Source organism: Pithys albifrons, chromosome 7 (assembly GCF_047495875.1).
Source record: "Pithys albifrons albifrons isolate INPA30051 chromosome 7, PitAlb_v1, whole genome shotgun sequence".
Classification (NCBI taxonomy): domain Eukaryota; kingdom Metazoa; phylum Chordata; class Aves; order Passeriformes; family Thamnophilidae; genus Pithys; species Pithys albifrons.
The window spans coordinates 6,048,011-6,066,706 of NC_092464.1; the positions used below are offsets into that span (position 1 = coordinate 6,048,011).

The window sequence follows — 18,696 nt, forward strand, 5'->3', positions numbered from 1 at the left end:
TTCTTTTCAAACTTTTCTCTGTCTTTTTTTTTTGTATTGTGATATTCTACATAGGATTATTCATATGTTCCTTTCCCTCTTTCTCTGCTAGGGTCAAAACCGAAATGTCCTGCATTTTGGAAACGTTTTGTTGTAAAGTATCTAATTTGGAATTGTTCTCCATTCTGGAGAGGAGTCAAAGGGAAGGTGAAGTTGGTGATTTTGAATCCATTTGTTGATCTCTTTATCACAGTTTGCATTATCTTGAATACCTTATTCATGGCTATGGAGCACCCTGGTATGTCACCACATACCAAAGGAATGATTACTATAAGTGACCAGGTAAGTAAGGTCTATGTTAGGGTGAAGATGTAGCTACCACCCTGTATTTATACTGCAACAGACTTCTTCAGTGACTTTTTTTTTAATTTCTTTTCTGTCTTTCCAGGTCTTCACTCTGATTTTTACATTAGAAATGATCTTGAAAATCATTGCTCTAGATCCTTACTACTATTTTCAGCAAAAGTGGAATGTTTTTGATAGCTTGGTTGTTTTGATTGGCCTGCTGAGCTTTGGAACAAATCTGTCACCTTTCAGGCTGGTAACTCTTTCTTTATTGTTTTTTTAAAAGCTCATATATTGTATAGATTTGTAAAAGATTACAATGAAATACCCTCTCATTATTTTACTGATGAATCCATTAATCAGTTCTCTTTGTAGGTAAATAGTAAGCCAACATGAACATTTCATTAAGGTGAATATTAAATTAATATTAAAGAATACTTTCAATATGTTTATGATACTGTGTATTTCAGATACTACAAATCCACTGACACTCTGTGCTCCCAGGGATATTTGACCTAGCAGAGAGTTCACTGGTTCTCTGTTAGGTCTGTGCAGTGACTCAATCACATTTCAGACCTATAATCAGGAGCAGATATTATCTGTTCTTTTTCATGAGCTTAAGGACAGTTTCCTTCACAGTTTTTCCTTTTGAGATGAGATTTGTGAAATAACAGAGCTTTCCTCAAGGCTTAGTCTTGGCTTTGAGGGCTCTTCAAGGCTTTCCTCCATTTCAGGGAGAAAGAGGAATAGTTCTGAGCCATCTATGTACAATGTCACTTTTGTGCTTATGTCTTTCCTGAAAATTTTTAATGCTACATTTACTAATTACTTCAAAATTCTTCATAACATTTGAGAGTCCTCACACTTAGAAATGCAGCTGAATTCTGTTTCACCTTGTGTATCATGACTGAAAGATTTTCACAGCCCTGAACGCTAATTTGACTATGTCATTTTTACTCATGAGGGTGCATAGAGTAGGTCCCATCTAACATTTCAAATCATATTTTAAGTCTGTTTGGTGAGAGGTATTTAAAAGTGTTTGTCGTATTACATTTGATCTAGTCAAAACTCAAGTCATTTCATAACCTTTTTCCAAGTACCTATGACCTACTTAATTGTATTCCTGTTACTTTTATTGCTATTATTAGATTGACACATTCTGGTATCTAACTTAGCACAAACAATTTAAAACTTTCCTTTGATATTTCTCTGCTCTCAGTAACATTAACTGTTGGAGCTTAAGCCCAGCATTCTTGCATCAAAACAATTAAAACTCTTTCTTTGGGGAAAAAATAATGTTGCTGCAATAAAGGAATATGATAAATGCATGGTCTGGTTTTATTTGTGCTGTGCTATCTGGACTGTGTTTGACATTTACTTTTTTCTCCTGTGTTTTATTTACAGATCAGGATCTTCAAATTGGCAAAGTCCTGGCCAGCCTTAAATACTCTTATGAAAATAATTCTAAACTCATTTGGTGCTCTGAGTAACCTCACTCTGGTTTTGGCTATCACTGTATTTATTTTTGCTATAGTAGGAATGCAGTTTTTGGGCAGTGATTATGTCAAAAATTACCATAAAATAAGCACCAGTGGGGATTTACGCTGGCATATGAAGGATTTTAGTCATTCAGTCCTGATTATATTCCGAATATTATGTGGAGAATGGATTGAAATGATGTGGGAATGTATGGAAGTGGCTGGAAAAAAGAAATGTCTTACCATTTTCTTGCTAGTTCTGGTGATAGGAAACCTTGTGGTGAGTTTTAAGCCAATTTTCAGTCCCTAATGAATACATGCAGTTACACTGGTGACTGTTTTTTTCAGAGGCAAACTTTATAATTTGAAGAGTATTCACACTCTTTTGTGGATGTCACTTGACATGTTTTTCTTCTGTCTTTTTTTTTTCACTTTTCCCCTAACTTTCTTGCCCTAGAGGTAGAAGCAATATAAAACTATTTCCTCTTCCCATAGTGTAGAAGTGTAGTGCATCTGATAGTTTGGTTTTTGATGTCTTCATCTTTTGTGTTGATAGGATCAAACGACCAAACTGTTCAGTGCTTTTAACATTCATCAACTTGTCCTTATATTATCATACCCAGATTTTCTGGTTTGGATGACATATACTAGATCTAATGTAAAAATAATGGAAGACAAAATTCTTTTCATCTCCTTGGTTTGTTGGTCTATCTTTTTTGATAGTGTATTATTAAAATTCATCTTTGCTGTTTTCAACATATCTCCCCCTCACACATTATGGACATCAGAGCCAGTGAAAATATATTTGATATATCCAAACCCTCCCTTCCTTTTTTTTCCCCGTCATTCCTTCCAGAAGGAGCCATATCATACTATAACAATATTGAAGTATAATAGTAAATAATTTCATTGCAGTGGTTGATGAAAGAAAGATTGAGGGTTTCTGAAGTGTCTTTTCTGTTAGCAGTAGTGTCTCCAACTTACTTTAATTATTTTAAGGTGCTCAACTTATTCATTGCCTTGCTGCTGAGTTCGTTCAATACTGATGCCTCAGGGGGACAAGAGGAACCTGAAGAAAGGACTAAATGTCAGATTGCCCTTGCACAGATTCACCAGGGCCTCAGGTCTGTGAAAGACAGAATTCTGGGTCATTGTGGCAGGAAAATGAGAGGAAGCCGCAAAAAACCTGGCAAAAAGAAGACTTTGGTAGGAATTTCCAGCAAAAACATAGAGGATAATAATTATGCCATGACAAGTGTCAGAAAATATGTAGACAACAATTGCTTTGATATAGAGTGTTACCATAATGAATTGAGTTCCTCAATAACAAGGAAATATGAAGATGTTTTAGGCAGTCCCAGTACCTGCGTTCCCATTTCAGCAGCAGACACTTACCCTGAAAAAGGTGATGATGAGCACACTGTATTCACAGAAACAGAATACAGAAAACAGGTAAGAAATATTAATATTTGAAAAAATATTTTAACTTACATCTGTTAATTTCAGTTTCAAAGACTCAACAGTAAATGTTATCCCTTCTGTCATTTCTGCCATTTTACTTTCTTCGTTCTTCTAGTACAAAGGCTACCAAATAATCTTAGTTATTCAATGAGATTTTGAATATCCACTTTTTCACCATTCTCTTCATGGATAGCCACAAGTCTGCTTTTGTGTATTTTGTTTCCATCTAGTGCTGTCAACTGATAAATGAAGTTTGGCCAATAGAGACATTCCTTCTGTCTCCTTTGCCTTACATCTGGGTTTTTTGGAAGACAGGCCTCTTATGCTGCTTATATGTTGCTTCTCAGTTGCACAGAATCTAAAGGGAATGAAAATAAAAGCTGCACCTTAAAAAAATTATTTTTTAAAATCATCTATTCATCTCTATCATACTTTGGACTCCCCTTTATATCTTGTGATTTTCTTGCATTGGGCAGGATAAAGCTCAAGTCTTTCTGCTTGTGAGTTAGACATTTATACTGCCATGATAGTACATAGGCATTTAGGGATGTTTGAGATGTTTCAAATACTTGTCACATCCACACAGAACTGTCAAATAAGACATAGGACCTACAGGAACTCTTTTCACAGAATCACAGAGTTGATAGGGTTGGAAGGAACCTCTGGAGATGATCCAGTCCAACCCCCTGCCAAAGCAGGGTCACCTAAAGCAGGTTACACAAGAACATGTCCAGGTGGGTTTGGAATGTCTCCAGTGGTCAGTGTCCAGGTGGACTGCTAGGATCCATTTCCTATGGTTTTGGTCATATTAGGAATCATTGTCAATGGAATTTTTTTGGATAATTTCTCTGAGAAGCAAAAATTGCTGATCACCTTAGAATCATCTGTAGCTATTTCAAATATGTTGGCCATAAGCATTTCATGACAAAAACTGCTGCAGTGGAGCCTGGTATTCCTTGGAATTTGTAGCGGCAAAAGGACTGAGAACTGGTTGGGATCACTTAAGTCTTCCGCCTGTAACTGGAAGCATGAGGCTGTTGGGGTCCAGCTGCAAAGGTTAAGTGGATGCAGGAATCCATCAGTGGGCTAAATGTATTTCTTGAGGAATCACACATGTCCAAAGTATTTGAAATCAAGGAAGAAACCATTCTTTTGCAAGGATGTTGCTTGATTATCTATAAAAAGGCAAACTTGCTAGTGAAAGGTTCTCTGCCCACGGCAGGAGGGTTGGAACTAGATCTTTAAGGTCTCTTCCAACCCAAACAATTCTGTCATTCTGTCATTCTCTGATTCTATATTTTATGGGTGTTTTAGATTCTGTTAAAGAATTCTGAATTTAAGAATGACTGCCTGGATGAAAAAACATGGAATACCAACTGGGTTACATTATTTCATGCAGGGAGACAAACTGAGACTCAGAGAACAATGGCGGAAATCAGTCAGCTTCAATCAGAGTTCTGGGACTCCTGAAACTGTAGATGTTTTCACAGTAACACACCAAAAGCAAGAGCAAAAAGAGGTAATTCTAACTTTTATCATCTTGTGGAATATGCTAGAGATTAAAATTGTCACAGCTGTTCTCACATTCAGGAATGATAGGACGGGCTGGGATTTTCTGAAGAGTAGCAAGTATAATCCCTGTGGAGATGGCACATCTCTCTAAAGGCAACAATAGCATGGATGTTTGTCTCTCATAAACAGCCATGGCTAAGGGTGTAGCTTAGCTTATTATTTTGTACAGAATAAGTAAACAGAAATTAACCAAAAACACACTTACTTTAAGCATATCTGATACATGCTATGTGGTTCTGTTCAGTGTACTGTCAGTCTTGAATGCAAAAATGTGCTCTCTAGAAATGGTTCCCAAAACAACTATGCTCTTTCTGATACAGAAAATTAGCTCATTCGGTTATAGTACAATTCCACATTGAATCATGGCTTGCCTGCAATTACCCAGAAAATAAGGTTAAAGTTCAGCATCTTACTGCATAACTACCCCTAAAAGTCTAACCATGTTAGCATTTTCTGAGTTTAGATACAGTTGCCAGAGTTTTTGTTTGGCATATATGATTTAAATATATCTATATTAAAAATAATATTGAAATGTTACAATGCCCAATAATTTAAATAATTGCATATTTGTATATGATGAAGGTTCCCTGGGACCTTAGATTAGTGTAGACCAACATGGCTGTCAACAGAGGAAATTCTCCCTTCTTCCAGCTTCCCATTCTTATCCCTATCCTCATGCCTTGCATTTCCATGCCATACAGGGCACTTACACTTTATGGCTTATAGGTTTCTTTATACTTGCTTTCCTTATCATGTTTAGTTTTTTTAGTGTGGAGGTTACCTACCAGTAATTACAATTCTTCGAGATGTGTAGACCACACATACATTTCTATCCTGCCAGGCCTTCCCATCTTCAAGCCTTTTAAGACATAGTTTGTATCTCTGAAAATGAAAAGAGAATTGGATTGACCTGAAGAAATTAGACTTTTCTTCAAAGTTGTAGCATAGTATGGCCTTTTCCTTCCTGCATGTCCTGTTTAGATGACTAGAAGAAACCAATTAATTAAAACCATGAAAGCAAAGAGTAGGGATTGGCTTTTTCTGTCCTAATATTTATAATTTTATTTTGGTAGTTCAGCAACAATTAGACAATTTATACACTGCAGAATTCTTTTGGGAAGCGGGGTGGGGGGTTGATAAATTTAATTTGGTTTTTTTTATTGTTAACTTGATTAATGAAAAACAAATAAATTCTCTCTTTCTCCTTCTCCTGTGCAGAAATGTGCTGCTGCTCGTAGCTTTTCTCAAGGCAGCACTGTGGATCCAGTTGTTGTTCTGGAGATGTTTTCCCAGACTAAAAACTCACACCTCCCTAAGGACTGTTTTGGAGAAAGTAGGAATCTTTTCTTTATTGTGCTAACACCAAATAAACAACTGTTAGAAAATCTACACTTAGAACATGTCCAAATTAGCAGAAACTGTTTTCCTGCTCACCCCAGTGTTGACACCTACCTTTGATTACCTGAACACCTGCTTAGACTGTTGACTTTCATGGTTCAATCCTGCTGCCTTTACAGATGAATGAGGAGAGTTCCTGGTGCAGAGCAGTGTACAGAGAATGTAGCTGTAATGTCTCTGAAGTGCAATAAAGTGAAATAATCAGTAATAATAGAAATTGACTAACCTACCAGTGAGGTAATCTGTCTTTTCAAAACAAAAAGAAATGCAGAAAATAAATATTTTATTGAAAGAAATAAAGTAACTTTTTTGTGCTAACAAGCCCTTCTTCAGAAGGGCACAAAAGCTTATTTTTTTCCATTGCTCTATTAAAAGACATTATTTTGGCATATAGATTTTTTCTTTTCTTTAGCTTTAGATAATTTCAACCACAGCATTACCTCATAGGTAAAATAGCACATTCTTTCTATAGTGTTTAGAAGTTCTTTTAGATGTCTTGTATTTCTTTGATTCCATTTCTCAATGTTTTCCATGGAACTAACATGCTGTTCCTTCTCTTTTCAGGTTGTGTTAAATGTTTCCCATGTTGTATAGTGGATATCACCAAGTTTCCAGGCAGAACCTGGTGGAACTTTAGGAAAACCTGCTACAGAATTGTTAAACATAGCGGGTTTGAATATTTTATGGTTTTTATGATAGTATTGAGCAGCGCAGCACTGGTAAGTTGTGTTTAACTTCTCTGATTTTGAATTGATTGTTGTCAATAAACAAAAATAATAATATTTAATTGATTTCTTCTACTTTGACATTCCCCCCTCCCACGAGGAGAGATAAGAGTATCCCTTAAAGGTTATAAGGCTTTCCCCTACTTGGTTAAGATATTTAAATATACGGATTTATATATATGGAATTTTAGTTGTTCATGGAACATAGTCTTCTGTGTTAATTACAAGGCAAAACCTTGAGTTCAGAAGAGAGTCACTTAGCACTTCTAAATAAAATAACAGGACTTCCAAATATTTAAAACAAGCTAACTGTTTAGTAAAAATGTAGGTTCAAAATCATCCAAATATTATGATTGGAATCTAAAAGTGAAGTTGGCTGTAAAGTGGTAGGTGAGGAAATATTTCATTGTTACTCTGGTCAGATCCATTTCCACTGAATAAGGGAACTTTTTAATTTGAAAGCATCTTCATTATCGACTGAAAGTAAATTTTTAAATAAAATATTTTAGAATGCAGCAGGAACATAACCAAATAGCCTGAAAATCATTTACGTGGTAGATGTCAGAATTTTCCAAATAAAATCTGTTGTGGGTACAGGAAGATCAGGTTGCTCACTGAACCATCGATTTGAACTGTCTGCTTTAAAATTCCCGTGGCAAAATCTCCAAGGGAACTCCCTGGGATTCCTGTGAGGGCTCCTCTGTATTCATGTGGAATCAAACAGAAGTAAGGAAAGAAACTGAGTAATTATTTAATGTACTATAGGATCCAATTAAGTTAAACACAAAAATGTTTGGTACCCAGGTGCAAAATAAAACAATTTCTTGTCATCAAAGATGTTTTGCACATTTCTAAGATACTGTTGTCCTGCAAAAAGGGAGCATAAAAAACGGAAAGTGTATGATTTTTCAACCAACCTGAAATCGAGATGATACTTAGTTTTCTACTTAGAAGTAAAAAATAGAACTGTAAAATAAGTGGTGATTGCCCATAATTTTATATGAAATGTCTATTATAAGACAAACTGTGTATTCTTGTGTAATTTAAAAATAATTTTCCATTAAACTACTGACCTGTTTTAAAACTGAGTTCTGAAATTCCAGACATTTGAAGATATTCACCTGCAGGGAAAAACAAGATTGAAAATGATCCTAAGTTATGCTGATAAAATATTTACCTACATCTTTTTTATGGAGATGCTTCTGAAATGGGTAGCTTATGGTTTGCACCATTACTTCACAAATTCCTGGTGTTTGCTTGACTTCGTCATTGTATGTGTAAGTATCACATTCAGCTTTTCATACATTTTGATTTTTGACTTTTTATATCTAGGGAACCACATGCAAATTCTGATTATGAATAACTACAAGTGTGAAAGACAGTTTCCAAAAGCTGAAAAACCTTCAATCAAAAGAAACCTTGGACTAATTTAAATGGAAATTTTCAGCAATAATCAGAAGTTGCTTGAGAAAATTTTATTAAATATCACCTATTATGGCTATTTATAAAGAACATGTAGCATGACTTCAGCAATTGTAGTTTTCTAATCTTAATAGCAATGCTGTCCAAAATGGAAAGGTGTGAAAAGATCCAATAACAAAAGAATTTCAACTAGGAGAGAAGAGACAAATCATGAACAGTGAAATAAAACCAGAATTATTCAAATATTTTTTTAATATTTTCATTTAATTTTCTCTCTTAGAAAAAAATCAAATGAAGACTGGATATATTTTTAAAAATAATTTTTGTTTCCACATCACCATCTTAAGTGATGGTAATGAATTACTGTATACCCTTCTGAGAATAACTATAGAGAAAATGGCAATATTTTATTTGAATAATCATTTCTGGTCTGGTAGTGTATGAAAGTACCATAGTTAACAACTTGATTGTTAAAATAGCATTCAAAAATTATATGAACTGCTTTTGGAAAAAAAAAAGAAGGAAAAAAAATCATTTTAAATTAGAATGAAGGAATCCCATTTTTTTTTCTTTTATATATTAGAAAAGAATGAAGTAAAATTATATTACAATAACTTTGAATGTGTATTTTCTTAATTCGACTTACTGGTCAAAGATACTGTAACATTCAGGTAATGATTGTTTGCTAACACAGATAAATTTTGTTTGCCATTTAATAATCCCAGTTTCAATTCAATGAACACAGCTGTCATTTCATTCCTTGGGAGAAATTACTGTTTCCAAAGACACATCACCGTGTTCCTCTGGCAGTGGCCTGAAATCTCTCAGGACTCTTAGAGCACTGAGGCCTCTACGAGCTTTGTCAAGATTTGAAGGGATAAAGGTAAAGATATTGGGGGTCTGTGGGACTATTTTGCAATGGCCGCATTTGAAGGTTTTTTTGAAAATTAAAACATAAAGTTCATTATTATTATTTTCCTTCATTTCGTGAAGGTGGTTGTGAATGCACTTTTCGGAGCTATCCCCTCCATCTTCAACGTGTTGCTCGTCTGTGTTGTCTTTTGGCTCCTGTTTAACATTCTGGGAGTGAAATGGCTTGGGAAGAGATTTTCAAAATGTGTCCTCCAGAAAGGAGATACCAGTCTCATTAACAATACATCGGATTGTTATTCCTTTGGTGGAAATTGGACAAATAACCCTGTAAACTTTGATAATGTTGGGATGGGATACTTGGCTCTTCTCCAAGTGGTAAGTTCTATAAAAACGTTCTCGGTTCTGTTTTCTTCAAGGAAATGGGTGGAGCAGCCCAACCACGGGACACCATGATGCTGCTGTTTATCCCACTGAAACTGGGGATTTTTTTCAATTCCAATATATATTTTCCTTATCTGTGACCTGCTCAGTTCCTCCTAAGGAACACCTGAGCATATGCAACCTTATGTTAAAATCAGGAACTGTGTTTCGTGGCTTTTGAGTTTTGTTTTAATTTTGATTAACACACTAAGCCTGAAATAGTCTGCATGTTACTGAATTTAAAGTTATTTTCTCTAGTTCAGAGTGAATGAGAAAGAAAATCATGGCACAGTTTACTTATGATTTCTTTTACTGTAGAAGTCATGAAGGATTGTGATCCTAGTTTACTGAGCTCCCTAATTCCACAACACAGGAAAGAAAGGCATTATTTAAATTGGCTGTTATCCCTGTATCTTTTTTAGATGAAGTTCTTTGCCCTGGATCCCCCAAAGTGTTCTATGATTCTGCAGAGTTGCTAAAAATTGCAGGAAGGAATTATCTGCTGTTTTCTTAGAAATTGTTTTTATCCTTTTATGCTGTATTTCTAGTTAAGCTGAACATTTTACTGCTTTCAGTTTTTTACCAAAAAAATTTCATTTTAGCAAGAGTTAACATTAAAACATATGTCACATGAATAATGACTTTTATTTTTTTATTATTTTCAGGAAATATACTTTTTCTCCCTTTACTAAACTCCAGTGAATCATACTTCCAAACAGATCTTTAGAAGTGATACACATTTTTTATAGCACATTGCTCATTTTTCTACAACTATTAGCTCATTTATATTAGCTATACTTAATTTTTTCTTAGTGACAATAAACTCAATAATGCATTTTTTTTCAGGCAACTTTTAAAGGTTGGATGGATATTATGTATGCAGCAGTGGATTCACGTGGGGTATGTCACTAAAATGAGATTTTAGTTCTTTTTCCTTTTCTTCTTCCCTTTTCTATCCAGACAATTAATTTTTCATCTTTGTTGGCAATATCAAGTCAAAAATACAGATGGCTGAATGTATCCAACTACACAGTGAAACAATAATTCTTGGAGTACGAAATGTCTGGAACTTAGACAGAAGAAACTGGTCAAAGTAGAGTGACACTACACAAAAACCTGTTATGTCAAGAATGCAGAGGAGCAGATGTTGCAGGTTTTGTGCAAATCTGTTTTTGAAACAGAGCGCAGAAGGTCTTGGAGAGACTGTGCAGATTTTCTTCCTTTTTGCACATGTACAGTTTAAACAGCATGAAGCTATAGCAATTATTTCAGAAGGTTTTCTTCCCTATATTTGACATCCTCACTCTTTCTTCCCCATTTGCATATGATGTTTCTCCCTCTTTCACCAGGACAGTGTGTTTAATTTTTCTATGTTTAACTGAATTTACATTTTTCTCACCCACTCAGTCTCCGAACCCTTGACTGTAGTGAAGTTAACATGATTGTTCCTTGTGGGGCTGATCTCAGTGAGCTGAGGTTTTAGTATTGGTTCTTGTCTGGAACAGCAGTCAAGAAGATAATCAGAGCATTCACAGAATCCCTCCTGACTGGAACTGTTTATTTATTACTTATAAATTTGCTGAAGGTGCTTTTGTCAATATATCTCTGTCACTGCCTTTACAAACAGTAGCAATATAGAGCAAGACAGTTGTTCCACTTGTACATCCAGGTAAAGGTTTAAATGCCTAGAAATAATTTATCCTTCATGACAATAGTAAGATCTGTTATTATAAATTGGAAATGGTAAAGTTGGGATTATCTTATTTTTAGCAATATTATTTTTCTTGTTTGACTTTTTTTTAACAGATTGATGAACAGCCAAAGTTCGAAGCACGCTTGTACATGTACATATACTTTGTGGTTTTCATTATTTTTGGATCTTTCTTCATGCTGAACCTTTTCATTGGAGTGGTTATCAGCAATTTTAACCAACAAAGGAAGAAGATAAGTACTACCTGAGCAAACTCAGGGTCTCCTGTAATCCCAGTTTGATTAAATGAATGCTGGTTTGACATGTAGATGTCTAACATTTTGAAATAACTGTTTAACTGGATAAATTTAAACCAATAACATTTTAAACCAAGTTTTGAAAACAAGAGTTCCCTTTTCCTCCAGGCTTTTAGCAGTTTACCTGCAAATTCTATTTTCCTGCTAAGTCCTTAATTTGTTCTAAGTAGAGGATGAGGAGGAAGGAGTGAGTAGCTTTAGAAATGAGAATTCAAAAAGTTTGAGTTCTGCCCTGATTCAATTAGGTGCTTAAATGCTCCAGAATATAAGGAAAAATTGAGTAAACTAATCTACTTGTAAGACTTAAAATGAATAAACATCTTGCTCCTTTAAAAAAAGCAGGCCCCAACAGGAGGTTTACAGTTTCAAGGTTGACATTTGGAAGACAGAGTCTCTGCAGGACCCATTCTTTACTTCCATAGCCTGATTTATACACCAAAGCATTACTGTTCTTGGTAGAGAGAGACAACAATAAAGCCTGCAAGAAATTCTTCTGCTCTCTGCATCTGAACAGAGAAAGGATGTGTAGTGAGTGAGGAACAAGTGTCCAACTTCACTATAAGAATTTCCTTTTATAACAAAGCCCCAGTTACAATAATCCAAACAGATATAAGCAACACTGGTTAAGTGGTTTATAAGCCTGAGCATTTACTAGAAGTTTATGTGGATGTAACACTTTTTTTTTAGTACATGCTGTGATTAGCTTTTTTTTTTTTTTCATTTTTTTCCCCTTTCATTTCTTTGCTGCTTTTCAGGAATTTTCATTGTGATTCCATATAGTGAAGTTAAATGGAATTTTCAGAGGTCTTGCCAGATTGATTCAAATTGCAGATGCCCAACTGAACACTGTTGTGTGTTTGTTGCACAAAGTGCTGATCACTCAGTGCTTTAATGATTGATGAGTGGATTCTGAATATTGTGTTCAAAGTGATTGCTAAGTAAAGTGATTGGTGTTGGTGCGAATAAGAAATTCAATGTCAGAAACCCCCTGCAGAACTGGGTCCCATCATCTTCCATTTACTTGCTAGTCCAGCAATATACTTCTGTTTCTACTTTTCCCAAAAATATAAAGTATTCACTTCTTGATGAATCTTACATAATTTTCAAAATATGAAGTAGGTCTGTAAAACTTCAGAAAGGCTCTCACACTTGAGGGAACTGACATGGGAACACTGCCTAAACTAGACTATTATGCTCAAACCCAGATCAACTGTTTCCAGTACATCTTTTCAAAGGTCAAGGAGAAAAGGAGAAATGGTGAAGATACATTTTGTCTCTGTGCTCTGTTATATCCCACTCATGACAGCTGTAATTTACTCTTTTTTACATAAACTTGCTGGTATTTATTTAGGTAGCTGCTTGAACTTCAGCTGAACAACAATATTCTTTCCCTTTACTTAGGTGGAAAAGATCTGTTTTTGACTGAGGAACAGAAAAAGTACTATAATGCCCTAAAAAAACTTGGATCCAAGAAACCTCAAAAACCCATCCCAAGGCCATCGGTGAGACCATCTTAAGTAGAACATGGCAGAAGATAGAAAAATGGTGACCATATTTAAGCTTAGTAGCCAGGCATTTTGAAATAAACTTTGCCCATCATCTTCCTCATTCAACAGAGTATTTGTACTTTTCCCTCTCTTCCTTAATTCCATCTAATGCAGTCTTCCTTTGTGGGAATTAATTAGAGAAATTTATAGCCTATTTATGACCTGTTGAAGTGTACAACCTGTTTATAGAGGTTCATTTTAAGTATTTGATATTCATAACATGATCTTGGTTACTTAAGTTGCGTGGTGCAGCTTCTATAACTAGATTGGATTATTGCAGGCAAGAATGAATGGAGAGTAGTACATGCCCCATGGCTGTTACTTGCTTTTAAATAATCTTACACTTTATTTCTTTTAGTTTTCTTAAATTTAATTCCAGGCCTGGCTTTGCATAGTAACTATTCAGAATTTTTCTTGCTTATGACATTTTAATTAGAATTGCTTATCCTGAAATATCTGCTTCAATAAGTATTTCTATTAAAAGAGCAATCACAGTGTACTCTGATGTTTTCCTGATACAGATATTTTTTTAAACCTATGCGCCTTCATGATGCCTGAAAATACTTAGCCAAGTACTGTGTATTTTCATTGAAGGTCTAAAGAAATCACCTAAAAATTCTTCTAGTAACTTATTGTTAAATTTATATTCAGTTCTCAGCACAAATTACTGATTAGTATTTGAATGCAGGCTGGGTCCTAGAAGCAGCATTAAGCAGTTCTTGTTCTCTCTGCAGAACGTGTTCCTGGGATTGCTGTTTGATATCGTGGTGCACAAAGCATTTGACATTACCATTGTGATTTTCATCTGCCTAAATATGGTTGTTATGATGGCAGAAAATGACGACGAAGGCACCAAGAAAGTTCTTAATAAAATCAACTATTTTTTTGTGGCTGTATTTACGGCAGAATGTGTCATAAAAATACTGGCCTTAAGACACCACTACTTCAAAAGTGGCTGGAACTTATTTGATCTCAGTGTTGTGATCCTTTCAATAGTTAGTAAGTACCAATCATTAAATCAGGTAATGTTTCTTACCAATATTAAGCCAAATTTTATTATGAAGTAACCATTTACTTGTATTTCATAAACAAATTCCAGATCCACTGGACTTTTTCAAACTGTATCCTAAGTGATTCCTTCTAAAAGGATGGTTTTTTGTTTTCCCTTATATTTTTGCACAGTAATAAAATAAAAGGTAAATGGAGTTTTCAATTTTTTTTAAAGTATTAGTTTTATTAAGTAATTAACAGAATAAGAATTTAATTCATTAACATCTTCTCTAAGTTATTATACTTAAACTGTTGTCAGGCTGTTTTTATGCTTTTGATTTACCTGTTGTCACAGTAACCGTTGTTTTCACAGTAAAAGTAAATTTATGTTAAAAACACATTTGCATGAAAAATGGAAAATATTCATTTATTTTTTTCCAGGGTTTCCTTTAAAGAAGGCAGATCCTGATTGCTAATTAAAAAGCTCAGGAAAATGTAATTGCTCAGCATAATTCTAAATCTGGGCCAGTATTTGTGACTGTGAAAAGTCTCATTAAAACTGACTTGTGTTTTTTTGGCTTTTCAAAGAAGATTAGATGCTGATCATTTCCTCTGCAAAGGGTTATATTTAGCTCGAGTTTCTGGTACAGTTTACTTGGTCTGTGCTTCCTGCTCTGGCTCAGGTTATGTCACAGAATAAAGGACAGGAAAGAAAAGCTGCTTTGAGTTCTCTTCTTCATACCTAAGCATGGTAACCCTTTGCTGTCCCATGCAACCCAGAAAATTGATGGCTTCTGAACTCCTGTTTGTAATCATTTGCATTGCTGCTGCATCATTACTCTGATAGCGGGGTCACAGAACGAGGTGTAATGGGGGATAAATACTGAAAGACAATTTTCCTTTACATTCTTCTTGGTGTTCTCTGATCCCATTCGAGTAGCAAGCATTAATCAAACTCTCATATTCAGCATGTGACCCGGCCTGTAAAGAAGCAGCAGACAGTAGCTACAAGACAATCCTCATAGCTTCCACCAGAGGAGCTGAATGGCTTTAAAAGGATTTTTTAAGTACTTGAGTAATGAATGCGTAATTTCACCCCTCTAAATCAGAGAAATCTGGGGGGATGCAGTTTCCAACTGATGCATAATCTTGATGCCTCTCTAATACTGAAAGACACGGCAATTTCTCTTTCTTTTCCTAAGCTCTTTTGTAAGCAATCGCAGTATTAATGTCTGTGTTGAAGGCTGTGTAATATGATCAGTGTTACTTTTGACACTTAAAGCACAGAATATAAAAAAACAGACATAAATTTGACTAATATGACTTGACAACATTTTGTTTTCTGCTTCATTTCAAAGGTATTGGAGTTTCTGAAGTCTTTCAAAAGTTCTTCTCTCCTACAGTTTTGAGAACTCTTCGTTTGGCGCGAATTGGCCGAATCCTGAGATTAGTTCGAAAAGCGAGGGGAATTCGAACCCTTCTGTTTGCATTACTGATGTCTCTTCCTGCACTGGTCAACATTGGCCTTCTGCTTTTCCTAATTATGTTCATTTATGCCATTGTGGGCATGGCAAACTTTGCCTGTCTTCGCTGGCAAGGTGGGATTGACGACATTTTCAACTTTCAAACCTTTTGTGGTAGCATTCTCTGTCTCTTCCAAATTACAACCTCAGCTGGCTGGGATAGTCTTCTGGCCAGTTTGTTACAAGACTCTGAATCATGTGCTTCCAAATTAAGTTCAGAATGGAAAGGTCAAAAGTGTGTAAATAGAGAGTTTGGTATTTTATACTTTGTGAGCTATGTCATTATATCATTTCTCATTGTTGTGAATATGTACATAGCTGTCATTTTAGAGAACTTCAGTGTTGCCACTGAAGAAAGTGCAGATCCTCTCTGTGAGGACGACTTTGACATGTTTTATGAGACATGGGGAAAATTTGATCCTCTGGCAACACAGTTTATTGAATATTCTGCTCTTTCAGACTTTGCAGATGCTCTGGCAGAACCCTTGCGCATTCCAAAGCCTAATAAAATCCAGCTCATATCCATGGACCTCCCCATACTTAGTGGAGATAAGATCCACTGCTTGGATATCTTACTTGCTTTCACTAAAAGAGTCTTGGGAGAATTTGGAGATTTGGATGGTCTTGAATTACACATGGAAGAAAAAATGGCCGTTGCCAATACATCTAAAAGTTTTCACAGGCAAATTTCTTCTACTCTTAAAAGAAAACAAGAGGAGGTATCAGCTCGTATTATCCAAAGGGCCTTCAGGAGGTATTTGCTACAGCGTTCCTTTAAAAATACATCTTTCTTGTGCCGTCATAGACATAACAGTGATGTCTTTGGAGCAGAAACACAGGAGAAGCAAAGACTTATTTTATCAATGCTTAAGGAAAATAGTGGTAGGAAGATACAGAGATCACGACCTGTTTCTTCCATCTCTCTCCCTTTATTTTTTGATGGTATTGCTGAAATAGACAGCAATAAGCTGGATGCATAAGGTCACCCCAGGCTGCAGCATTTTTGATTAAATCGAGGTCACTTATTTTCAGATGGAGCCAATATTTCAATCCCAGAGCATAATACTCTAAATTTAGAATAATGATGGCAGCCTTCAAGTATTGTGATTGCTCAGATTTGCAAGCACTCCTTAAAACAGTTAAGCTCTGAACAACTATGTCATAAATGTTAGAGGAAAATCAAACCATAGAATTTTTTCCTCAGCCACTGGAGTAGGTGGTATAATTTTTCCACCTGCCAGTTTTGTATTGGTTCAGGTGTTTGCAGAAGAAATCTGTAAAAGATCAGTTGTAAGCACAGATTTATAACACACAATGCTATAGAATAATGTATATCTCTTTAAAATTAACTAATTTTTCCAACTGGGATTTATTGTAACAAAATTAAATAATTACTGCAATTCTGTAAAAGAGCTCACTCAAGACACTTGAGCATAATCAGCCTCTAATTTTGATGGTTTGGGGACCATCCTTCTCCTCTTGTCTTTAGGTGGGTTTGTTTATGCTTAAGAATATTAGAGATATCTTTACAAGTGCACCTTAAGGGATATAACAGATCATCCTCAGTTGCCTGTGTTTGAAAGTTGTATGCAATTTTTTTATTTGTATCATTCAGTATATGAAAATTGTCATAGTTACCAAAATTAAGGGATATTATACAAGCACTCTTGTTTCCTGGAAATCTTAATAATTATTGTACATAGAATTTCATTGTTATACTCTATCCAAATATCATAGAAAGGAAGTTCATGGTATGTGTTATGATATAATATTTATTAAAGTTAGAGAAAGCATTTATTTCACTGATTCTGGCAAAAAAAAAGAACAATGTGTATCAATATTTTACTGGGTTTTTTTCCAGTTTAATTTTTCAGATGAAGTGTCATGGTGGATTCATAACCACTAATAAATACGACTGGTTTAGAGTCTTCAATAAAGATTTCAGATGCTTAACACATTTTTGTCTGTTTTTATCTTCAGTTTCATTTATTTTATGATATAATCTGTTCTTAGAGGGTTAGAACCACAGGAGTATAATTTTCCAAAAGTACCTACCTATTAGCACAAGAAAACTGAAAACATTTTACTTTTTGAATGGAATCAGAACAGATTTAGCATTTTCAGGGCAAAAATAGCAGGAACAATAAGGTAATTATTCAATATTTACTGTCATTTCCTGTGCTAAATACTATTTAAATATGACAGATATTGTGAAATCTAAGTTATTTTCAGGACAAATAAAGGCACGGGAAAGCTAAGAGTCAAAGAGTTCAGATGCAGTATGGCTTGAATTAGCTCTATTATGGTTGAGCATTGGCTCCCCAGGGAGCCGGCGGAGTCACTATCCCTGGAGATGCTCAAAACACAAGTGGATGTGGCACTGAGTGCTGTGGCGTAGTGGGAATGGTGGTGTTCGATCAAAGGTTCGACTTGATGGCCCTGGAGGTCTTTTCTAACCTTAATGGTTCTATCATTACTTCGAGAACCAGCTTTAGTTCAGAACAGAAAGATGAAGAAAAAGGTTTGCAGATATCTTGGGATAATTCAGGAATTTGCACTCAGGAGCTGCAGCAGAGGGATGCAGAGATATTTGGTGGTCTGTTTGAGACCTGCTCGTGTCCAGCTTGGGTTGTTTCATGTCGAGCGATGCTTGTGAAACTGTTTAGTTCTTTGTCAGCTGGAATGAGCCGACAGCATTTGTTCAGACATCAGGTACCATTAGATGGCAGCATTTACCGCGGTTTAGAATAGGGCCAGTCCGGTGAAATAGGTGTCGAACTTGTACACTTGGCAGAGAGGTATTAGATCGATAGTAAATAGTTTAGAAAAAAGGGTAAAAACTCTATTTTTTTTCTGTCCTGGGCTTTCAAGTTAACCACAGTTATCAGTAGGTGTTTGTTCACTGACTGTTCTGGCTTTTGATAGACCTTAATAATTCTGAAGAAAACGCCCCCAA

General features: G+C 35.4%; 1 protein-coding gene across 1 annotated transcript in view; it reads left to right on the forward strand.

Annotated features, from left to right (window-relative positions):
* LOC139674381 (sodium channel protein type 5 subunit alpha-like) overlaps positions 1–16,720 on the forward strand; it is a 30,558-nt gene extending 13,838 nt beyond the window's left edge. Inside the window, exons 12-26 of the mRNA XM_071560645.1 lie at positions 92–321; positions 428–580; positions 1,729–2,082; positions 2,802–3,254; positions 6,054–6,168; positions 6,798–6,952; positions 8,062–8,251; positions 8,818–8,826; positions 9,166–9,263; positions 9,374–9,628; positions 10,520–10,573; positions 11,480–11,621; positions 13,082–13,182; positions 13,962–14,226; positions 15,576–16,720. Of these exons, the coding sequence (XP_071416746.1) occupies positions 92–321; positions 428–580; positions 1,729–2,082; positions 2,802–3,254; positions 6,054–6,168; positions 6,798–6,952; positions 8,062–8,251; positions 8,818–8,826; positions 9,166–9,263; positions 9,374–9,628; positions 10,520–10,573; positions 11,480–11,621; positions 13,082–13,182; positions 13,962–14,226; positions 15,576–16,720 (3,719 nt within the window). The remainder of the gene's footprint in view (positions 1–91; positions 322–427; positions 581–1,728; positions 2,083–2,801; positions 3,255–6,053; positions 6,169–6,797; positions 6,953–8,061; positions 8,252–8,817; positions 8,827–9,165; positions 9,264–9,373; positions 9,629–10,519; positions 10,574–11,479; positions 11,622–13,081; positions 13,183–13,961; positions 14,227–15,575) is intronic.
* The last annotated feature ends 1,976 nt before the right edge of the window (positions 16,721–18,696 follow it).